Below are 24,893 nucleotides of genomic sequence, written 5' to 3' on the forward strand. Positions count from 1 at the left end.
TCCCAGCATCAGAGTCTTTTCCAATGAGTCAGTTCTTCGCATGAGGTGGCCAAAGTACTAGAGTTTGAGCTTTAGCATCATTCCTTCCAAAAGAACACCCAGGGCTGATCTCCTTTATTATTATTTTTTTCTTTTACTTTATTTTACAATACTGTATTGGTTTTGCCATACATCAACATGAATCCACCACAGGTATACATAAGTTCCCAATCCTGAACCCCTCTCCCACCTCCCTCCCCATACCATCTCTCTGGGTTATCCCAGTGCACCAGCCCCAAGCACCAGCCCTAGAATGGACTGGTTGGATCTCCTTGCAGTCCAAGAGACTCTCAAGAGTCTTCTCCAACACCACAGTTCAAAAGCATCAATTCTTCGGCTCTCAGCTTTCTTCACAGTCCAACTCTCACATCCATACATAACCACTGGAAAAACCATAGCCTTGACTAGACGGACTTTGTTGGCAAAGTAATGTTTCTGCTTTTCAATATTCTACCTAGGTTGGTCATAACTTTCCTTCCAAGGAGTAAGCATCTTTTAATTTCATGGCTGCAATCACCATCTGCAGTGATTTTGGAGCCCCCCCAAAATAAAGTCTGACACCGTTTCTACTGTTTCCCCATCTATTTCCCATGACGTGATGGGGCCAGATGCCATGATCTTAGTTTTCTGAATTTGAGCTTTAAGCCAACTTTTTCACTCTCCTCTTTCACTTTCATCAAGAGGCTTTTGAGTTCCTCTTCACTTTCTGCCATAAGGGTGGTGTCATCTGCATATCTGAGGTTATTGATATTTCCCCCAGCCTCTGCCCATAAGCACTTTTAAATCCTGGCATCTCTCATACCCAGGAAAAGGCACTATGTTGGGAGACATGAGTTCAAGTCGTAGATCTGCCTCTGACTTGCCTTGTGCACTTAAGAAAGTCTAGTCTTCCATATCATAAAACAGAAGATTCTTTCTGTCAAGGTCCAGATAGTAAGTATCTGGGGCTTTGCCAACCTTGTGGTCTTTATTGCAACTACTCAGCTCTTCTGTTGCAGTACAAAAGAAGCTACAGATAATTTGTAAAGAAATGTGTGTGGCTGTGTTAAAATGATAGCTTATTTACAAAAATGGGTAGCAGACCTGATTTATCCCTCAGCATGTCTTTTGTTATTCCTGTTCTAAGCTACAAGAGGGATGACAATGCGATCAGATGTGATCACTGTGATGACCAGATTAATTTCCTTTGAGAAATCCCAAGTGCTGTACAAATGATAGTTATTGACTGTAAGTAATGTTTATTGTGTCAGTCGTTGCTAAGCACTTTACCAGCAGAATATAAACAGCAAAGATACTTAGAAAGTTAAAACTTGGAGATTGTTTCAGTTAGGATACAGAAAACTAGTTAAGTAAGACTGTATGTTATTGACCCATGTAACCATAAAGCCCAGAGTTGAGAGAGAATACAAGGTTGGCTTTATCAAGGGGCTCAAAATCAAAGACTCTTTTCATCTCTCATCCCTGCCTTCCATGGTCTGAGCTTCATCCTATGGCCAGCTTCTGTTATAGTCACAGAGTGGCTGTTGTCCTTGAGGCTATGGAGAGAGTAAGAAATGGAAAGGGGAGGGAGGGAGAGATAAAGAGGCAGAAATCATTTCTTAACATTCATAGCCAGAGTCTTGATCTTCGTTCAGTTTAGACTGGTTTAAGTCACATGCACAGTGTTGAACCAGCTACCGTGTTAAGGAGGGTGCTCATTGTCTTAAGGCGATCACATTCAAGGAGTGAGGAAGGGCAGATACTGAGGTGACAACTGGGATAATGTTAGGGAAAGGGGAGCACTGGGGCTGAGTGGGAAGCAGTAGATGTTCACTGCAGAGCACTCACCTCATGAGCGCCACTGCCTTCCTCTGCCCTAGTAAACAAAACGGAACTTCCTGTCCCACTGTCAACTACATAAGCTTTTTAGATTAGCATTTTATGTTGAAAAGAAGCTCAATTAGTGTTTATTTTCAACCCCCCTCCCTGGTATTTGGAGTTTATAAGTACCTCCCTTTACACAATCAATATAAATTTCCCAAAGTTGCTTGTAAATTGGAATTTTGTAACTCAAATTCACTGAAAGACTCAATATTTTTCTTAAATAGCAAAAAAATTCTATAAAGCAAAGAATTTTTTTAATTTATTTTAATTGGAGGCTAATTGCTTTACAATATTGTGGTGGGTTTTGCCATACATTAACATGAATCAGCCATGGGTGTACATGTGTTCCCCATCCTGACCTTCCCTCCCCATCCCATCCCTCAGGGTCATCCCAGTGCACCAGCCTTGAGCACCCTGTCTCATACATCAAACGTGGACTGGTGATCTATTTCACATGTGATAATATACATGTTTCAGTATTATTCTCTCAAATCATCCCACCCTCGCCTTCTCCCACAGAGTCCAAGAGTCTGTTCTTTACACCTGTGTCTCTGTTGCTGTCTTGCATATAGGGTCACTGTTACCATCTTTCTAAATTCCATGTATGTGGATTAATATACTGTATTGGTATTTTTCTTTCTGACTTACTTCACTATGTATAATAGGCTCCAGTTTCATCCACCTCATTAGAACTGATTCAAAGGCATTCTTTTTAATAGCTGAGTAATATTCCATTGTGTATATGTATCACAGCTTTCTTATCCATTCGTCTGCCGATGGACATCTAGGTTGCTTCCATGTCTTGGCTGTGGTAAACAGTTAAAGCAAAGAATCTTATAGCACAAAGATGATTTCTTCTAAATGTCTCCCAATTTATCTGAAGTCATGGTTTCTATTTCTTTCTGCTATATGTTTTAAATGCTTGGATACTGACAGACTTCCAGACAACTGGTGCTGCCTAGATTGTGGGAAGCTCTCAATCAGTGGTTCTCAAAGTGTAGTCCCTGAACCAGCAGCATCAGAATCACTTGGGAACTTGTTAGAAATCCATATTCTCATATCTCATCAGAGACCTACTGAATCAGAAAGACTTGGCGTAGGGCCTACTAATCTCTAGTTTAACAAGGCTCTAAATGATTCTGATGCAAGTTCAAGAACCGTTTACTGCACTGATTAAGTAATATCGAAATAGGAATTGGAAAACGTTGGTGATCTAAAGCCCAATCTTTTCATACCTGTAATTCTTGACTTATTTGGTCCCTCTGAATGCTATCATATTGATAGAGTATTCCTACTTCAATAAATTGATCTCTCTTGAGTTTATTGAATGAGGAACAGATGATCTGTGAGGATTGTGGTTTTTTCTTGATTTGCTATAGTTTTCCTATTGTAGGAAAACATCAAGTCAAGTAACAGTAACATAAAGCCTCTCTTAATGTTTTCATTAATATTTAGTGGCTTTATACAAGTCTAAACATCTTACCAGTTATCAGGTATTCACTCATTAGTTCCCTTTTCAATTTCCTGAAAGTAAAGGACATTTAAGTCTTTTGCAGAGAAAGGAATAAATAAAAACTGGGAATGAATGTTGTTTTGGTCTCAAGTAAATGCTGCTGGCAAGAAGAGAACCTTGGAAATCTCTCTGGCGCTGGGAGGAGAGAAAGCCTGCTTGAACAAATTATGTTCTACAGGAATATTGGTAGGGCTCATGCAGCAACGACCACTTCATACAGAAGAGCACGTTTTCCATGTGTTCTGTGGAGCTTAAATGCCATCATTTGTGTTTAGCACAATTCCTAACCATTGAAAATACTGCTCCCTAAGTTGTTTTGTAAAATTATACTCAGGAGGTTTATGTCTAATGTTCTTGCAAAGGTCAAATATCAAAATTGAAAAGCAGAAAGTGATCTGTGTTTTATTTCTTTAAGATTTTCATGAATACATTAAAATATCTGCAGACTCATGAATATCTCCTGGATGTGGATTTATGGAGACTTTTTGCAAACCTGGAGGAGCTAAGTCAGGTGAGCCAAAGTAGAAAGGTTCCAGTAGCCGTGTTTTATAAATCGCCAGAGGACTTTGAAAATTTATGCTTTTCTCTTTTTGTGGTTTGTATTCCATGTTGGCGTATGGAATATTGTTTCTTCCATATTCCTTCTCCATAATCTTATGGTCTGGAGTTCAGGTTAATAAGAAGGAAATCTTTCCAATAGATTGCAGCCATCAGTTAGTCTTCAATAACATTTCAAAAAATTCTTCTGTGGTTACTTAAAATAATCATAATACTCAGTTGAGCAGCACATGTACTAAAATTGGAATGAGACAAAGATTAGCATGGATTCTGTCCAAGAATGACACACAAATTCAGGAAATGTTCCATGTTTTTTCTAGAGTACAAGTTCTGGAACACCTTCTAGAAGTATATACTTTCTAGTGTATACTCGGGAACCCATCTTGTTTACTGCTTTATCCAGAAGACCTCAGACAGTGCCTCGTGCATAGAAGGACTGAATAAGTAATGTTGGGTACATGAGTTTCCTCAGTAAATAATGTTGAATACAAAGAAAGAGAAAAACATATTCCTAAGTGCTCCATCATCATAAATGACTAGTCTCAAATGAATGTTCTTTATCACATATATTATAAATAAAAGCTATCTTTCCTCTAAAAAGGAAGAGAGATACTACAGGAATTCATTTGTAAGAAAATATATTAGAGAGTAGAGGAAAATAAATCTTTAAATTTTGCCAGGGAGATAACTTGGAAGTAGGAATCATCTGTAGGAACAAAATTTGAAGTTCACTGGATATTTATTTCTTAGCCCTGCAAGTGTGCCTACTCTGTTTTCCTTTCTCCCTGGCCCTAGACAAGCTTTGGTTTTGTGAACAGTCTTTTCCGTATCTTCAAGGACTACATTGACATTTGTGAGACTTCGCCATCGTTGGATTTTATTTCCGTGCTCACAAAGGTAAAATCCTCTTTGGGATATCTCAGCTTCTGTGTGATAAATTCACCCGCCTCTCGGGATGATTGTTTATATTTCCTCGACCATCATCATCATTGTTATTTCTGGGAAAGTTCTGCCAACACCCTCCCACAAGGGAAACATCCCTTTCTCCACCAATCAGCATTTTCAAAAATAAGTTGCAGATTCTGTTTTTCCATTGTTATCTCTCCTGTGTGAGCTTTATTAATACAAAGTCTGCATGCATGGAAAAGCCATTTCCAAGTCTGTTTTTCAAATGACTTCGATTTAAAGCAATATTCACAGCAATAGTTTGTGCAGGCTAATTACATGGTTCAGTAGTCGTTCTAACAAAAGTGCCAGGCTTTCTGAAAGGAATAAAGTAAACCTTCAAATCCATCAGCACCCTTAATAAGACTTCTGTGTATTAAAGGAGGAGGAAGGAGGAAGACTTGTACCCTTGGTCTGATAAATGCTATTTTTTCCCTTGAGTAGATAATTTGAACTTTCTCCCCTACTTTGAGCTTTTAATCCTGTTTCTGTCTGTCGTCATTTAGCAAGATTTAAGTTGTTATAATCCATTTTTTAAAATATAGAGTAAGATGCATTGACTTGTAAACATTATACTCAGGTTTATGTTTAATGTTCTTGCAAAGGGCAAGTATCAAAATTGAAAAAGTAATGTGCATTACGAAGTACTTACGTGTGGAGCTGATAACGTGTACATGATAATGTGCAGAATTAGACACACCCCTTACTTTGGGAGAGTTTTCATTCTAGTGGGAAAGAAATTAGTCGACTAATGACACCAATGATTATATAGTAAAATTGAGGTTAGTGCTGGGGAAAAAAAGATACATAGATATTATGAAAGGAAACTTCTAGTTTGGGGCAGATGGTGAGGTAGCTACAGCTAGGAAATTCTTCCTGAGGCAGTGATGCTTGAAGTGAGATATGAGCAAGGACTATTTAAGAAAGCAAAACAAGCAGAAAACTAGGCATAAGCTGGGGAGATCCTTCAGTGAATTTTGAAAGCACATCAGAATAAGAAAAGCTTTGAAAAACAGGAGAAAGAATATAAAGTGTTGGAAATAATTAGCTAAAATCTCAGGATCTCCCAATTCCTTTAGAGTCAGAAATTATTTCTTTAGGACCATTGCATGCTACACATTTTTTGTTTTTGTTAAAGGGTAGAGCCCTTAGTAAGTTAGATAATGAGCATGATTGGATGTGTGTTGGTTCAGGGTCTGAAGTCCCCTTGGTTTTCTTGATAATTTCTGTACTCCATCAAGGGCTAGGACAACTGGCAGGCTCTCTCCACTTGCCTCCTTGGACTAACCTGGCCATCGTCCTCTAATGGTGATGGGAAGAAGCACAAAAGAGCATCAGCACCCATTATAGATCCAAGTATATCATTCCTCTGCTGGTCTTGGAGAATCTCCAAGGGCGAGGGGTAGCTGTGGCTCTCTTGGGACATAGATGCTATGGCAGACATATCTGGGAGTATTCATCTGAAGGCTGATGTTAGCAACAAGACCTGGCCCCCTAAAAATAATTTTTAATTCAGTTTTTAGTGAATAGTCTGAAGAAATAACAGCTTTTCATCATAACACGTAAGTAGTCTGCCTTAGTCTGCCCAGGCTCTGTGTAACAAAGTGCCACAAACTGGGTAGCTTGTAAACAACAGAAATCGATGTCTCACTGTTCTAGAGGGTGGACATCCAATACCAGGGTGGCAGCCAGGTCATGTGAGGGCCCTCTTCTGATCACAGACTTCTCACTGTATTCTTCCCATAGTGGAGAGGGCCGGAGAGCTCTCCAGAGTCTCCTGTGTAAGGGCATTCATTTCATTCATGGAGGCTTCACCTTTGGGACCTCATCGTCTCTGGAAGGGTCCACCCCCTCCAATACCATCACCTTGGGGATTAGGATTCAACATATGAGTTTGAGGGGGACACAGCTGTTCAGACCATAGCCTAGTAAAGCATGGACTCTTCACTGAAAGTATATAATGATAGCCATATAAGGATGCTTCCTGACATGTTACAGAGGCGCAAAGGTGGGCTGCAGAAGTTTTTCCTAAATTTAAAAAGGCCTGCGTCAGGTTGGATTCGTTGTGCCACGGAAAGAAACTCCAGCTCTCGGTGGCTTGGTTCACGTCTCACTCACGCCGTGTTCCTGCTTTCTCATTGTTCTCACTCCGGGACCCCTGCTGAAGGAGCAGCCACCACCTGGAATGTCACCACCGCGCCTCCAGGGCAAGACGTAAAAGAGGCCGGACGCTCACTGGCTCTTCACGTTTCCGGCATATCTGTTCACACACATCAGCCTCAGGAAGTCCCATGGCCAGGCCTGCCCTCAGTGGTAATCTAGGTAGTGTAAATGTGTGTACTTGCACGCTGGCCACCTGGCTTATTCTAATACAAATTTGATATGACTTAAGAATGTGTAGTCATTACAGCAAGTTTAAGACAGTACATAAGAATAGTGAAGAAAGGGAAAGGCAAGTGTCAGATTAGGTAAAACAAGTACATAAAATGCTTGCTGTGAAACAGTACATTTAATGAGGTGCCCCAGATTTGACTGTTTTTTAGAAGCTGGCAGGGAAATTCAGTTTGTGGATATTTTTGCAGAAGATTTGGTGAAAAGTTAGATGTTGTTACTTTAATCACATACTATGAGCACAGGCTTAGGCAGTGTCTGTTACCAGGTACCATGCAACCTGTGTGGGCCTCAACAAAGCATAAGTGCAAATAAAGGGTAAATTAAATCAAGATGTCCCAAATAGAATTTTTTTAAAAAATACAGGCAAGAAAAGGCAATTTATTGAGGAGGAGGAGTTATTCAGTCACTAAGTTGTGTCCAACTCTTTGCGACCCCATGAACTGCAGCACACCAGGCTTCCCTGTCCTTCACTATGTTCTGAGTTTGCTCAAACTCATGTGTATTGAATCGGTGATGCCATCCAACCATGTCATCCTCTGTCACCCCCTTTCCTCCTGCCCTCAATCTTTCCCAGCATCAGGATCTTTCCCAGTGAGTTGGCTCTGTGCATCGGGTGGCCAGAGTATCGGAGCTTCGGCTCCAGCATCAAGCTTTCCAATATAGGAGTTAATGGTTTATTATGGGGATACCATTGTTTAATAGTGTTTGACGATCACCTGCTTCTCTCCATGCACACATGGTTGATAATGGTGTGTCCCCAGCTTCCCCTGCTTTGGTTACTGATAAAAGTGAAGAGAAGGTCTCTCTGTGCTTTTGCATCCTTTCACTCTCTCGTGCCCTTCTCCCCTTGCAGTATTTCCGGGGTAGCCTGTGTCAGAGCCACCAGACCTACTGCCTGAACTACTCGGCTGCTGTCTTTTATCTTGAGAGCCTGAAGCAGAGACATGACTTTGGAATTTATTTAAAAGTAAAGTACCTTTTTCTTTTATATTTTTCCTGAGACTCTTTGGATATAACAGATACTAGGAACTGTTAGACCCAAATTAAATGGAACAGGAGGAAAATAAATGATCAGGCATACATTTTAACTACAAACCTGCTTTCCTTAGGAACACATAATCCACTGCAGCATTAGGATTTTAAATAGTGCTTATCTGGAAACATTGTATCACCTAATGTCCTTCCTGACATTTTAACTGGGGATTTAAAATGTTTTATTTGTCCACTGGTTTGTTTTTAGAAAAAATTGGTGAGAAAACTACAGTAAGGATTGAGGCTTTATTTATGATACACGTCTGGCTCTTTTAGGATTTAGTCCCAGCAAGGTCCTACTGCACAAAAGCTTGGTGTACCACCACCATTGTATTCTACTTGAGTGGTGCCTCCTAGAGAACATCATAGCCCACAGCGTAAAGGCTGCCCCTGAAGTTGTCCAGCATGGCGGCTGTGGCTCCCAAGCATTATTCAGTCACTCAGTCGTGTCTGACTCTTTGCAGCCCCTTGGACTGCAGCACACTGGGCTTCCCTGTCCATCACCAACTCCCAGAGCTTACTCAAACTCATGTTCAGCGCATCAGTGGTGCCATCCAACCATCTCATCCTCTGTCGTCCCCCTCTCCTCCCACCTTCAGTCTCTCCCAGCATCAGGGTCTTTTCCAATGAGTCGGTTCTTCGCATCAGGTGGCCAAAGTATTGGAGTTTCAACTGCAGCATCAGTCCTTCCAATGAATATTCAGGACTTATTTCCTTTAGGATGGACTGGTTGGATCTCCTTACAGTCCAAGGGACTCTCAAGAGTCTTCTCCAACACCACTCTTAAAAGCATCAATTCTTCAGCAGTCAGCTTTCTTTATAGTCCAACTCTCACATCCATACATGGCTACTGGAAAAACCATAGCCTTGACTAGACAGACCTAGTAATGTCTCTGCTTTTTAATATACTATCTAGGTTGGTCATAACTTTCCTTCCAAGGAGTAAGCGTCTTTTAATTTTATGGCTGCAGTCATCATCTGCAGTGATTTTGGAGCCCCCCAAAATAAAGTCTGTCACTGTTTCAACTGTTTCCCCATCTGTTTCCCATGAAGTGATGGGACAAAATGCCATGATCTTAGTTTTCTGAATGTTGAGCTTTAAGCCAATTTTTTCACTCTCCTCTTACTTGTATCAAGAGGCTCTTTAGTTCTTCTTTGCTTTCTGCCATGAGGGTGGTGTCATCTGCATATCTGAGGTTCGTGATATTTCTCCTGGCAGTCTTCATTCCAGCTTGTGCTTCTTCCAGCCCAGCATTTCTCATGATGTACTCTAAATATAAGTTAAATAAGCAGGGTGACAATATACAGCCTTGACATATTCCTTTCCCAATTTGGAACCAGTCTGCTCTGCTGTTCCATGTCCAGTTCTAACTGTTGCTTCCTGACCTGCATACAGATTTCTCAGGAGGCAGGTCAGGTGGTCTGGTATTCCCATCTCTTCCAGAATTTTCCACAGTTTGTTGTGATCCACACAGTCAAAGGCTTTGGCATAGTCAATAAAGCAGAAGGAGATGGTTTTCTGGAACTCTCACTTTTTCGATAATCCAGCAGATGTTGACAATTTGATCTCTGGTTCCTCTGCCTTTTCTAAAACCAGCTTGAACATCTGGAAGTTCATGGTTCAAGTACTGTTGAAGCCTGGCTTGGAGAATTTTGAGCATTACTTTACTAGTGTGTGAGATGAGTGCAATTGTGCGGTGGTTTGAGCATTCTTTGGATTGTCTTTCTTTGGGATTGGAATGAAAACGGACCTTTTCCAGTCCTGTGGCCACTGCTGAGTTTTCCAAATTTGCTGGCATATTGAGTGCAGCACTTTCACAGCATCATCTTTTAGGATTTGAAATAGCTCAACTGGAATTCCGTCACCTCCTCTAACTTTGTTTGCAGTGATGCTTCCTAAGGCCCGCTTGACTTTGCATTCTAGGATGTCTGGCTCTAGGTGAGTGATCACACCATCGTGATTATCTGTGTCGTGAAGATCTTTTTTGTACAGTTCTTCTGTGTATTCCTGCCACCTCTTCTTAATATCTTCTGCTTCTGTTAGGTCCATACCATTTCTGTCCTTTATCGAGTCCATCTTTGCATGAAATGTTCCCTTGGTATCTCTCATTTTCTTGAAGAGATCTCTAGTCTTTCCCATTCTGTTGTTTTCCTCTATTTCTTTGCATTGATCGCTGAAGAAGGCTTTCTTATCTCTCCTTCTATTCTTTAGAACTCTGCATTCAAACGGGTTTATCTTTCCTTTTCTCTTTTGCCTTTAGCTTCTCTTCTTTTCTCAGTTATTTGTAAGACCTCATCAGACAACCATTTTGCCTTTTTGCGTTTTTTTTTCCCCTTGGGGATGGTCTTGATCACTGCCTCCTGTACAGTGTCATGAACCTCTGTCCATGGTTCTTCACGCACTCTGTCTATCAGATCTTATCACTTGAATTTGTTTGTCACTTCCGCTGTATAATTGTAAGGGATTTGATTTAGGTCATACCTGAATGGTATAGTGGTTTTCCCTGCTGCTGCTAAATCGCTTTAGTCATGTCTGACTCTGTGACGCCATAGACGGCAGCCCACCAGGCTCCCCAGTCCCTGGGATTCTCCAGGCAAGAACACTGGAGTGGGTTGCCATTTCCTTCTCCAAGTGGTTTCCCCTACTTTTCTTCAATTTAAGTCTGAATTTGGCAGTAAGGAGTTCACAAACTGAGCCACAGTCAGCTACTAGTTTGTTTTTGCTGACCGTGTAGAGCTTCTCCATCTTTGGCTGCAAAGAATATAATCCGATTTTGGTACTGACCATTGGTGATGTCCATGTGTAGAATCTTCTCTTGTGTTGTTAGAAGAGGGTGTTTGCTATGACCAGTGTGTTCTCTTGGCAAAACTCTGTTAGCCTTTGACCTGCTTTGTTTTATACTCCAAGGCCAAATTTGCCTGTTACTCGAGGTGTTTCTTGACCCTACTTTTGCATTTCAGTCCCCTATAATGAAGAGGACATCTCTTTTGGATGTCAGTTCTGGAAGGTCTTGTAGGTCTTCACAGAACCGTTCAGCTTCAGCTTTTCAGCATTACTGGTCGGACATAGACTTGGATTACTGTGACACTGAATGGTTTGGCTTGGAAACGAACAGAAATCACTCTGTCATTTTTGAAATCGCATCCAGGTACTGCATTTTGGATTCTTTTGTTGACTATGATGGCTATTCCATTTCTTCTAAGGGATTCTTGCCCACAGTAGTAGATATAATGGTCATCTGAGTTAAATTCACCCATTTTGGAACAGGAGATTTGTGCTCAGGACATTCAGTGTTTGCAAATAAGCAAAACTGGAAAAAAGTTTCCTTGACTTCTCTACTTCCTTTGACCACCACCCACTCCCCTGCCCCCACCTGGTTTTGAGGGTTTTATTTTGACATATCTTTAGTCTGAAATGTACCTTTCAGTATTATGCCACAGCTCTTTTTATGACCCAAGAAAATGGTCCTTGCCTTTCTCGAAACCCATGCAGCTGCAAGAAGCACCTACCAGAGCGTCACCTCAGAGCCGTAGGAGGAACAGCCACCACACAGAGCTCCCAATAACTTTAAGCTGTGAATCAGAGCATCTTTGCCATGGCCAGAATGTGCCAGGAAACCTGGGTGTGACGTGAATGATGTTGGGAAGAGCCATGGCCCTATTTTAGTAGCTTTAGCCTTTCAGTGTTTCCTTTGCTACTCAAACCAAAGCATGAAAGCTCCATTAGATTTCATGAATAATCTTGTTGCAAACCTTGTCCCTGGAAGCTGTTGGATGAGACTCCTTGGCAGAGTCTTCCAGACTCCTCCCCAGTTTGGGGAGAATCCAGGTTCATTCCTCTCCCTCCCAAGCTAGCACAAGGTTCAGACACCATTTTCAAATAACTGGAAAATCCCTTAACAATTGTGACACAGAAGTTTACATGTATGAGATATATATATATAATCAAAACATATTTAGGAAAAAGAATGGAGGATGCACTGTTGTACTGATAACATGTAATACTTTTATAAGCATCATGCTTTGCCAAGCACTTTCTCAAACATCCTTTTAAATCTTACCACAAATCTATGAAGTTGATTACATTGTGTCTCCACATGCCCCTGAGACTCAGAGAGGTTATGTGACCTTTGTAAGATCACATGACCAATAGATGGCAATAAAAGAACCTGGATAAAGGTCTTCAGGCAAAATACTCCAATGCACTTTACACCCAGGACTATTTACAACTCCTCAGGGCTACTTCCTGTTGCAAAGGAACCATTAGCATCATGAAACAAAGGTTGAAGGGTCAGGGAGAGGCTTTGGGAGGCCTTGGAGGTAAATCTGCCTTCCACAGCACAGAACAAAACTTCATCACAGATAATTAATAATAATAATGTATACTGATTATACATACAATAATAATGATACAAATACAAAAGTGATAATACTAAAAGTGACTAGTTCGCAAGCTTTGGCAATGGCCAGGCACTGTGCTGCGTACTGATCATCTCTGATTTCTCGGTCTGCACAATAAACCCTGTAGGATTTGGTGTTATCCTCAGTTTTCAGGAGCTTAGAAGAATTCAGCAACTTGCTTAAAGTTTGTTCAGGGCACGAGCAGGATTCAAATCTGTCAAGCTGACAACCTTTCTCCTAAACTTTGACATAAACGTTGTTGGAAAACTTAATATCTTTGTGGTCCGGAGAAGGCGATGGCACCCCCACTCCAGTACTCTTGCCTGGAAAATCCCATGGATGGAGGAGCCTGGTAGGCTGCAGTCCATGGGGTCACGAAGAGTTGGACACGACTGAGCGACTTCCCTTTCACTTTTCACTTTCATGCATTGGAGAAGGAAATGGCAACCCACTCCAGTGTTCTTGCCTGGAGAATCCCAGGGACGGGAGAGCCTGGTGGGCTGCCATCTATGGGGTCACACAGAGTCGGACACGACTAAGTGGCTTAGCAGTTAGCAGCTGGTTGCTCAGACAATAAAAAAATCTGCCTGCAGTGCAGGAGACCCAGGTTCATTCCCTGGGTCAGGAAGATCCCTTGGAGAAGGGAATGGCCGCTCACTCCAGTATTCTTGCCTGGAGAATTCCATGGACAGAGGAGCTTGGTGGGCTACAGTCCATCAGGTCACGGAGTCAGACACAATTGAGCAACTAACACACTTTCACTTAACATCTTTGTCATTTTATGGACTGCCTGGAATTGGGCTCTGATTGCACTGGGGTGAATTTACTCTCTACACCATGTGGGGCTGGTTTTTGTAAATACCTGTACGTTATTTTTATGGGCATTGACAAGAGTAGAATTTCCCTCACTTTTTCAAAGTCAGTCAAAGTGATGCAGAGAAAGACACTGGGGGACTTCCCTGGTGGTCCAGCGGTTAAGAATCTGCCTGCCAATATGGGGGACATAGGTTTGATCCCTGAAGTGGGAAGATCCCACATGCCACAGGGCAGCTAAGCCCACATGCCACAGGCCATCTAAGCCCAAGCTCCCTGGAGCCCGTGCTTCACAAGAGAAGCCACCCCAATGAGAAGCCCACGCACAGCAACTAGGGACTGGCCCCTGCTCGCCACAACCGGAGAAAGCCCACACAGTGCCAAGAAGACACCCAAAAAAGGTGCTCCAACACAGCCCCAAGAAGCCAGAAAGCAAGACCCTGGGAACTTGGTACCAGGGCTCTTAGTCTTTGCTTGGTTAGCAGTTGCTGACAAATCTGTGTGGACTGAATATTCAAGACATGTCAGGCATTGTTGTCAGCACTGTGTGGGATTATCTCCTTAAAATCTCTCATCACCCAGTTACGGCAACTCTTGTTATCCACATTTCACAGAAGAGGTTTAGAGGACTTAAGTAAATTTCCCAAGTTCCCAAGAATAATGGGTGTCCAAGACCGTGGTTGCATCCCACCAAGACAGGTTAATGAGGAGAACAAGGTTTTATTTGGGCCCTCAGTCCATTTCACTCTTCCCCTGAACACATTGGATTCTTGACAATTTATATATAAATCATATCAATATAATTTTATTAATTATAAGATTTATGAGTAAATTTACTTTTTGCTTATTATATATAGTTAATTTGCAATGTATTTCTGGTGTGCAGCAGAGTGATTCAGTTTTACATATATATAATACTTTTTTATATTCTTTTCTATTATAATTTATTATGAGATATTGAATATAGTGTCCTATGCTGCACAGTAGGACCTTGTTGGTTATCAGAGCTTATAAGTTTGATAAGGTCCCATTGGTTTATTTTTGTTTTTATTTCTGTTGGTTTAGGAGACTTGTCCTAAGAAAACATTGTCACAGTTTATATCAGAGGATGTTTTTTCTATGTTCCCTTTTAGGATTTTTATGGTGTCCTGTCTTATATTTACTTTTTTTTTCTTATATTTAAGTCATTAAGCCATTTCAAGTTTATTTTTGTGTAGGGTGTAAGGGAGTGTGCTAACCTCATTGATTTACATGTAGCTGTCCAGCTTTCCCAACACCATTTGCTGAAGAGACTATATTTTCTCCATTGTGTACTCTTGCCTCCTTTGTCAAAGAGTAATTGACCGTAGGTGCATGGGTTTATTTCTGCTTTCTGTCATGCTCCATTAATCCGTGTATTTGTTTTTGTGCCAGCACCATACTGTTTTGATGACTGTAGCTTTGTAGTATAGTCTGCAGCCAGGGAGTCTGATTCTTCCAGTTCCATTTTTCTTTAAGATTGTTTTGGCATCTTTTGTGTTTCCATACAAATTATAAAATTTTTTGTTCTAGTTCTATAAAAAATGCCACTGGTAATTTGATAGTGATTGCACTGAATCTGTAGATTGCTTTGGGGTCATATAGTGATTTTGATAATATAGCTTCTTCCAGTCCAAGAACATACTGTATCTTTCCATCTGTTTATGTCATCTTTGATTTCTTATATCAGCATCTTATAGTTTTTAGAATACAGATCTTTTGGCTCTTTAGGTAGGTTTATTCCTAGGTATTTTATTCTTTTTGATGCAATGGTAAATGAGATTGTTTCTCTAATTTGTCTTTCTGGTCTTTTGTTGTTAGTTTATAGAAATGCAACAGATTTCTGTGGATAATTTTGTGTCCTGCAATTTTACTGAAGTCATTGATAAACTCTAGCTTTTTTTGTGGTAACATCTTTAGGATTTTCTATATATTGTATCCTGTCATCTGCAAACAGTGACATTTTTACTTCTTTTCCAATTTGAATCCCTTTTTATTTCTGTTTCTTTTCTGATTACCATGGCTAGGACTTCTAAAACTAAAGTTGAATAAAAGTGGCAAGAATGGACATCCTTGACTAGTTCCTAGTCTTAGAGGAAATGTTTCAGCTTTCCACTTTTGCGAATGATGTTAGCTATGGGTTTGTAATATATGGCCTTTACTATGTTGAGGTAGGTTTCCTCTGTGCCCACTTTCTAGAGAGTTTTTTTTATATATAATAAGCGGGTGTTACATTTTATCTAATGTTTTTTCTGCATCTGTTGAGATGATCATGGGGTTTGTTTTTTTTTTTTTTTTTTTTTGGATGTGGTATATTGCTTATGTTGAACTGTCCTTGTGACTCTAGGTTGAATCCAGCTTGATCATGTATTTTATTATCCTTTTTACTTGCTGTTGTGTTCGGTTTGCTGAATTTTGTTGAGAATTTTTATATGTGTATTCATCAAAGATAGTGACGTATAATTTTCTTTTTTCGTAGTGTCTTTTTCTGGTTTTGGTATCAGAGTTACGGTAGCTTCATAGAATGACTTTGGGGTATCCCCTACTCTTCAGTCTTAAAGAAGACTTTGAAAAGGATTAGTATAAGTTCATTGTATGTTTGGCAGGATTCCCCAGCAAACTCATTGGATCCTAGACTTTTGTTTGCAGGGGGTTGTTTTGGTTTTTTTTTTTTTTAGTTTCAGCCAACACATGCATGAGCTTAGTTGCCCTGAGCCATGTGGAATCTTCTCAGACCAGGTTTCAAACTCATGTCCCTACATTAGCAGGCAGATTGTTAACCACTGGACCATTAGGGAAGTCTGGGAGCTTTATTATTATTATTATTATTATTATTAGAGATTCTATTTCACTTCTAGTGATCAATCTGTTTAAATTATTTATCTCTTCTTGATTCTGTTTAGGTGGGCTGTCTGTCCCTAAAAACTTATCCATTTCTTCTAGGTTGTGCAGTTTGTTGGCATATAATTCTTTGTAGTAGTCTCTCACAGATTTTTGTATTTATGCAAAATCAGTTGTTACACTTCCTCTTTCATTTCTTATTTTATTTGGGTCCTTTCATTTCTTCTTGGTGAACCTGGCCAGAGGTGTGTGAATTTTGCTTTGTTGCTGTTAGTCATTAAGTGTGTCTGACTCTTTTGTCACCCTGTGGACTACAGCCTGCCAGGCTCCTCTGCCCATGGGATTTCCCAGGCAAGAAGACTGGAGTGGGTTGCCATTTCCTTCTCTAGGGGATTTTCCTGACCAGGGATCAGACCCACATCTTCTGCATTGCAGGCAGATTCTTTACCACTGAGCCTCCAGGGAAGCCCCAGTTTTGTTTCCCCTTTCAAAAAACCAGCTCTTGGTTTCACTGGTTTTGTTTTGTTTTCTATTTTTTGATCTCTATTCTATTTCTTCCTCTCTGACTTTTTATTATTTCCTTCCTTATGCTGACTTTAGGCTTTATTTGTTCTTTTTCTGTTTCTTTCCAGTGGTAGGTTAGATTGTAGATCGGCTCACTTTATATTATCCCATATATCTCTCTTTTTTTTTTTTTTACTTTCTTTTTTTCTTTCATTTGACTTTCTTTCTACATTTCTGATTGATTTCCATTATTATTCTGTCTTCTAGATCAGTTATTTGACCTACATTGTTTCTTTAATACATTTATTTATTTATTTACTTATGGCTGTGCTGAGTCTTTGTTGTTGCACAGGCTTTTGTCTAGTTGTGGTGAGTGGGATCTTCTCTCTAGTTGTGGTGCGCGGATTTCTCGTTGCCGTGGCTTCTCTCTTTGTGGAGTATGGGCTCTAGGGCATGCGGGCTTCCATAGTAGAGGTGTGTGGGCTCAGCAGTTGTGATGTGCAGGCTCTAGAGCGCTGGCCCATTAGTTGTGGTACACAGGCTCGGTTGATCCACAGCATGTGAAATCTTCCTGGATCAGGGATCAAACCCATGTCTCCTACATTAGCAGGCAGATTCTTTTACTGCTGAGCCATCAGGGAAACCCTGCAATGTTTAGTTTGTTATTTATTGCCTTTTGCTTGCCTTCATCTCAGCATATACATTTTCTCCTTTTAACTGGCTTCTCCTTATAGTTTCTATTAGTAGTTCCTTGCTAAAGTGATCTGCATTTCTCTCAGTGCCCTTTCTTAATTGTTAATTGTTACTTTCTTTTCGTAATTTTATTGATTCCTGGCTCTGCTGAGTTCATTGCCGTGACCAGAGGCTAGTGTCTAGTTGTGGTGCGTGGGCTTCTCACTGTGGTGGCTTCTCTTGTTGCAGAACACAAGCTCTACCAAGGGCAGGTGGGTTTGGTAGTTGCAGCACGAGGGCTCGGCAGCATGTGGCCCGTGGGCTCTGTAGTTGCTTCATGACTCCAGATCAGGGATCAAACCCATGTCTCCTGCATTGGCCACTCCTCTTCACCACTGAGCCACCCGGGAAGCCTTATCTTCTTCTTGAACTCAGAATCTGGTAGAGCATTCTGTTTTATTGGAGATTTCTCCTGTCCTGTTTTTGGAAATAGTTCCTCTGCTTCTTGGTTTCAGTTTTATTTCTTTGCCCCTGGATTTAGGAGAAACAGTAATTGCCTATGTTCTTGAAGAGTTGGTTTTATGTGGGAGCATCCTTGTGTAGTCTGAGTCTTAATATTTTGGGTGCAAGGGCTGCATCTAGAATGGGCGCCTGCCGTTTCTTCCCTCCTTGTATGCTGGTTGTTATCCCCTTCATAGGGAGTGTGACTTTTTCTGGTGACCAGAACCTGCAGTGGAAGTTGAGCAGAGCCTCCTATTTGGTCTGTGGTTGTCACAGCTTTGTTGGGAGCGCAGTGTGCTCCCCAGTTGGAGTAGAAGCCCCCCAGATCATCTTGTTTCTGTGCTGCGGTGTGAGGTGGGCAGGCCTGGAGCTACCGGGGGAGGAGCCGTGAGTCTTCCTCAGGAGGAGCCGTCCGCTGAAGTGCGCTCCGTGGTGTCTGTCACGCACCATGTGTGCGTCCAGAGTGCACTGTTGTTGGCAGGGGCCTCACCTCCTCCTCAGCCACGGGAATGCAGGCCATTGACCTGGATGTCCCTCAGGTGCTGTGCTCGTAAAGCCACCAGCTCAGATCTGCAGGCACAGATTCCCTGAAGTCAGGCCCCAGGACCTTTCTTAGCTGCCCAAGGTCATGCTCCTTGACCCCCTCAGAGCTACAGGACGAGCACAGACCCTGGCCCCACCTCCACGTACGTGTACCCGCAAAACTCGCAGCTGCTGACTCTGGACTTGCCCCAGCTATGGGAGCGTCAGTCCTCTGCTTGGATGTCCCACAGTCACTTAGCTTACAAAGACAGCGGCAGCGTAAATCCACTAAAGTCACAAGGTCTCCTGATACGGCTCAGATTTCAGCCCCACCTCTGTGTGGGGCAACAGCGGGCACTCACGTGCTCGCAGAGCCCTGCCCGCTGTGAGCACTCTGTGGGGCTGCGCTGCTGGGGCCCCACCTCTCCCTTCAGGTGCTCCTTAACAAGAGGGCTTCTGTAGTAGACCCAAGTTTCATCCCGCACACAGCCCCAGTTGCCACCCAGTCCATACTCTTGCCTCTTTAGGCTCTCTCTGCATAGCCATCCCCAGTCCTCTCCCCAGAGCTGTGCGCTGAAACCCAAGATTCAGCACCCAGCCCCAACCTGTGCTCCCAGACACATGCATGGAGCTGGGGAGTGCAGCAAGGTGGCCGAGACCAGGCGTGCTGGTCTCTCTTTTCTACCTGCTTAAGCCAATCACTGCATTCTTCTCTGAGCCTCTGAAGCTTCCGTTCTGTTCCGGCTGATCTAGGCAGCAAAGTTTGTTCCTAGGGCAAGGAATCTTTCCTCTTTCACAGTTCCCTCCCAGCAGTACAGGTCCCATCCCATCCTCCCTTGTTGCCTGGTGATCTTCCTGGCAGTTTTGGTTGTATGAGCTCTTCTGCCAGCATTCAATAGGTATTCTGTGAGAACTGGTACACATGTAGATGTATGTTTTATGTACTTGTTGGAGTTGGTGAGGTCTATGTCCTTGTATTCCACTATCTTGATCTCCCAACTATATATAAATTTATTATCAAGCTGAAGCAGATTCCACTTATCTAGACCCATCCAGGAAAAGGACTTTTATATCCAATTTCTCATGTCAGAGTTTCTTTTCTTTCCCTAATAGACATGAAAAGTAAAGCCAACAGATAAATGAAAGAGAAAGTTATAGTTTCACTTTTAGAATCATCAAATATCTTTTCTTTTTTTTTTTTTTCCTCTTCTGAGACCTTTCAAACACTATAAATATTTTGTGTATCTCTGCCTGGATCTTTGTCTAAATTATTTACCACTGGTATTTCTTTTCTGATTGGTGTCTATGGGAGAGTCAGTGCTTTTATATTTACCCTGATCACCAGTGGGTGCTAGCCTCCAGAGCCGTTGCCCACAGCATGGAAATTTGGAGCAGTGACCCAGGGCTGTGTGTTTTTAGGGAATCCCTCACTGCTGATAAGAAATGAATTACTGGAGCTCCCCAGCTTCCCATGAGGACCAGCAGGTAGCACTGGAATGCTGCTGCCAGTGACTCAGCATGGAAATCAGCCACTAAATCTCTGGGAGTTGGTGATGGACAGGGAGGCCTGGCATGCTGCAGTCAGTGGGGTCACAAAGAGTCAGACACAGTTGAGCGACTGAACTGACTGAACTAAACGGAAGGCCACAGAGGACGACGGCCTTCCCACACCTCTTCCCTCCACTCCTGCTCCTAGCCCTTTCATGGCTGCAGTCTCTGCTTCCCTTGGGGTTGCATCCCTTCAACCCCAGTGAGGATCACAACCATTTTGAGCTGGATAAGAAGTAGGAAGTCATCTAATACCTGCTCCCATTTTATAGAAGAGGAGTCTGAGGTGCAGAGAGGGGAGGTGGTCCCTCAGCCTTAAAGCCTGGCCCCTAGAGCTCCATCCTCCATGCACCTCTGGGCTCACTTTTCTGACCTGCTGTCTGTAGGTGGGGAAGTGGGAAAGATCATGCATGGCAGAATTCCCATAAAGAAGAGTCCGGAAGTTTTTAGAAGAAATGTGATATAGCTGTTAGGGTAGGAGGGTATGGAAGACAAGGACAATTGCAAAGCTTGAGGCTAGGAGAGAAAAGGGGGAAAGCTGGAGAAGGGAAGAGAGGGGAAGAAAGAGAAAGAGCTCTCTTCTTCCAAAGAAAAGAATGGAGCCAGCAAAATGTGGTGGGTGGTGGCTGTGGCTTCCACGTGTGTTCTTGTTGTCACTAAGTTGTGTCCACTTCTTCACAACCCCATGGACTGCAGCACGCCGGCTTCCCTGTCCTGCACTATCTCCCAGAGCTTGCTGAAACTCATGTGCATTGAGTCAATGATGCCATCCAACCATCTCATCCTCTGTCGCCTCCTCCTTCTCCTGCCTTCAGTCTTTCCCAGTATCAAGGTCTTTTTCAATGAGTCAGCTCTTTGCATTGGGTGGCCAAAGTATTGGCGCTTCAGCATCAGCATCAGTCCTTCCAATGAATGTTCAGGGTTTATTTCTTTTAGGATTGACTGGTTGGATCCTCTTGGTGTCCAAGGGACTCTCAAGAGTCTTCTCCAACACCACAGCTCAAAAGCATTAGTTCTTGGGTGCTCAGCCTTCTGTATGGTCCGGCTCTCACATCTGTATGTGACTGCTGGAAAAACCACAGCTTTGACCATATGGAGCTTTGTCAACAAAGTGATAGCTCTGCTTTTTAACACACTGTCTAGGTTTGTCATAGCTTTTTTCCCCTAGGAACAAGCATCTTTTAATTTCATGGCTGCAGTCACCATCACAATGACTTTGGAACCCAGGAAAATAAAGTCTGTCACTGTTTCCATTTTTTCCCCACCTGTTTGCCATGAAGTGATGGGACAGGATGGCATTGATCTTCATTTTTTGAATGTTGAGTTTTAAGCCAACTTCTTCACTCTCCTCTCTCACTTTCACCAAAAAGCTCTTTAGTTCCTCTTCACTTTCTGCCATTAAGGTGGTGCCATCTGCATATCTGAGATTATTGATATTTCTCCTGGCAGTCTTGATTCCAGCTTGTGATTCATCCAGCCGAACATTTCTCATAATGTGATCTGCATAAAAGTTAAACAAGCAGAGGGACAATATACAGCCTTGATGTACTCCTTTCCCAGTTTTGAACCAGTGTATTATTCCACGTGTGGTTCTAACTGTTGCTTCTTGACCTGCATATAGGTTTCTCAGGAGGCAAGTAAGGTGGTCTGGTATTCCCATTTCTTTAAGAATTTTCCAGTTTGCTGTGATCAACATAGTCAAAGGCTTTAGTATAGTCAATGAACCAGAAGTAGATGTTTTTCTGGAATTCCTTTGCTTTCTCTATGATCTAACAAATGTTGGCAATTTGATCTCTGGTTCCTCTGCCTTTTCTGAATCCAGCTTTAGCATCTGGAAGTTCTTGATTCACGTACTATTGAAGCCTAGCTTGAAGGATTTTGAGCATTACCTTGTAGCATGTGAAATGAGTGCAATTGTGCAGTACTTTGAACATTCTTTGGCACTGCCTTTCTTTGGAATTGGAATAAAACACCTTTTCCAGTCATGTGGCCACGGCTGAGTTTTCCAAATTTGCTGTCATATTGAGTGCAGCACTTTAATAACATCATCTTTGGGGATTCTAAGTAGTTCAGCTGGAATTCTATCACCTCCATGAGCTTTGTTCCTAGTAATGCTTCCTAAGGCCCACTTGACTTCACACTCCAGAATGTCTAGCTCTAGGTTAGTGATCACACCATCTTGATTATGTGAGTCATTAAGACCTTTTTGGTACAGTTCTTCTGTGTATTCTTGCCACCTCGTACTATCTTCAGCTTCCGTTAGGTCCCATACCGTTTCTGTGCTTTATTGTTACCATCTTTGCATGAAATGTTCCTTGGTATCTCTGATTTTCTTGAAGAGATCTCTAGTCTTTTCCCATTCTGTTGTTTTCCTCTATTTCTTTTCACTGTTCACTTAGGAAGACTTTGTTATCTCTCCTTGCTGTTCTTTGGAACTCTGCATTCCTCTTTTCCTTTGCCTTTCACTTCTTGTCTCAGCCATTTGTAAGGCCTGACTTGTAGCAGTACTTACTATAGTTTCCTTTCATGTCTTCTCCATTGCATGTACACCTGGCAGCCGCCTCCTTGAACAAACTCTCCCTATTGACAACCGTCTGTGTCTTTTTTCTTCTCATCTCTCTTCTATATGATGTAGCTCAGTTTAGCCTCCTCAACCTCATTTTCTCATTATCCTGATTCCCTCCAACAAAGGAGAGTTAAGGAACTCACCCAACAAGCAAAACCCCTTCCTTTTCCCTTCTCCCCATCCGGTGTTGACTCTCAGTTTTCCTAACTGCACTGCAGCAAAGGAGGCAGCAGAGCTGGCAAACCCAGAAATCAACCCCAAGGGCCTGGGAGGAGGAGAAGGGATAACTGCAGTCGGTCAGAAGGGTAAACAAGGCTGGAATATGGGCATAATACTTCTTAAGCATATTGCAAAAAAAAAAAACAAACAAACAAAAAAAAAAAACCCCATTTGAGATCCTGATTTCAGTACTAGTAGATAAATGCTTGCTATGGAAGGAACGATGCTAAAGCTGAAGCTCCAGGACTTTGGCCACCTCATGCGAAGAGTTGACTCATTGGAAAAGACTCTGATGCTGGGAGGGATTGGGGGCAGGAGGAGAAGGGGACGACAGAGGATGAGATGGCTGGATGGCATCACGGACTCGATGGACGTGAGTCTGAGTGAACTCCGGGAGTTGGTGATGGACAGGGAGGCCTGGCGTGCTACGATTCATGGGGTCGCAAAGAGTCGGACACAACTGAGCAACTGAACTGAAGACGGTTTAATATGGGATTTTCAAAAGCAAGATCTAGTCCTTCCAATGAATATTCAGTCCTTATAATTTTTCCCAGCAAGCTCACAGGGGTGTTATGTCATTACTGAGTGAGATCTCCTAAGGTTTTCTTGTGTCCAGATTCCTCAGTGCCCCGATAGAAGCAATGTTCTGATGGGCCTGGTTTTCCCTTCCCCAGTGGTGTGAGCAAAATGACCAGTGCAGACGCCTTCACCTACCTGAGCTGCTCGTGGCCCCGCTACACAGGCTGACTCGATACCCCTTGTTGCTGAAGAATATCTGGAAAAGGAGTACAGACTCTACGGAGAAAATCATGATCTACTCCATCAAGGAAAAGGTGGAAAAGTCAATCCGTAAGTCCCTGAGATGAGGGACCCAGAGCTCCAGTGTCAGCTTTAGTCAAAGAGTTGGGGGGCCCTGTGGCTCCTGGGAACCAGCTGGGCTTCCATCCTAGGAGGTAATTCTGTTGGCTTGAGGTCACTGGCTCTCGGAAATGTGGATTTGACTTTGAGTTTGCAGTGTAAATCCAACACACTCAAGACAATGGGCTCCACTCACATCCTGGCCAACCCTGTGAGAACTCTTTTAACTCCTAAGGGTTCACGCAGGACGTGGCTCGTCTCCGAGGTTTTCAGATGTGAGTTCAGGCAGGAAAACTTGTACTTCCCAGATGATGAAGGCACTTTGTTTTTAACATCCATACTGAACCCACACACAAAGCAAATGGAAGTAAACAGCATGAAAAGCCTTTCCGAAGGATAAATTACCACCGTCAATTTTTTTTAGGTCACTGAAATCGAGGGCCAATCTAAATATAATGCCAACTGCAATATTTAGAACTGGAATTAGGGGATAAAAGAGCAAGCCCTGTAATAATTTAAGTCTATTTGGGTAGCTATGTATAGTCAAATCCAAATAAAGAAATCCTTGATAGGTGTCCATAAAAGATTTCCTAGGGAGCATCAAAAAGGAACAATTCAAATTGATAATTATCAGCTGTACAGAAATGATGTTTTTTTCTTTTCATGTTTAAAAGTAAAATGACCACTCAATTAGTGTTTTTCCTTTTTTAAGTTTTTGTTCAAATTCTCTAATGACCGGCACAAGGAACTAGAATTAAGCTTATCAAATTGATTGACAGAAAATTCAATTAAAGACAGATTTTTTAAAAATTTAAAGTAATTTTGAAGATTATTACTCATTTTGATGGGTTTGTGAGGAAGATAATAACATCTCTTCCAGGAATTTCTCAATAAAATCTGAATTTTCATTGTTGAGGAAAGAGATCCCTGTGGCCTTCCTTTAAGTTTATGTGCTTAAAGATAGTGAATTTGCAAAGATTCCCCTAACCATTGATTGTGTGGGTCTATGACTTGCCCTCCACATTTTCAAAAATCATTTCAAAACCTCAATAGCAATATGTTATCAAAAATATTGGGAAACTAATA

General features: G+C 42.1%; 1 protein-coding gene and 1 non-coding gene across 5 annotated transcripts in view; both read left to right on the forward strand.

Annotated features, from left to right (window-relative positions):
• The window catches only part of PLEKHG7 (pleckstrin homology and RhoGEF domain containing G7), an 82,876-nt gene that overhangs the window by 37,431 nt on the left and 20,552 nt on the right, over positions 1–24,893 (forward strand). For all 4 annotated transcript variants that reach the window (XM_015094589.4, XM_015094590.4, XM_060412505.1 and 1 more), the window contains 4 exons: positions 3,831–3,926; positions 4,769–4,870; positions 8,166–8,279; positions 23,624–23,798. In XM_015094589.4, coding sequence (XP_014950075.3) covers positions 3,831–3,926; positions 4,769–4,870; positions 8,166–8,279; positions 23,624–23,798 — 487 coding nt within the window. The remainder of the gene's footprint in view (positions 1–3,830; positions 3,927–4,768; positions 4,871–8,165; positions 8,280–23,623; positions 23,799–24,893) is intronic.
• LOC114114195 (U6 spliceosomal RNA) lies at positions 4,185–4,288 on the forward strand. The gene has a single exon (XR_003589031.1). It is a non-coding gene; the product is annotated as a U6 spliceosomal RNA (small nuclear RNA).

Source organism: Ovis aries, chromosome 3 (genome assembly GCF_016772045.2).
Source record: "Ovis aries strain OAR_USU_Benz2616 breed Rambouillet chromosome 3, ARS-UI_Ramb_v3.0, whole genome shotgun sequence".
In the NCBI taxonomy this organism is placed as follows: Eukaryota; Metazoa; Chordata; class Mammalia; order Artiodactyla; family Bovidae; genus Ovis; species Ovis aries.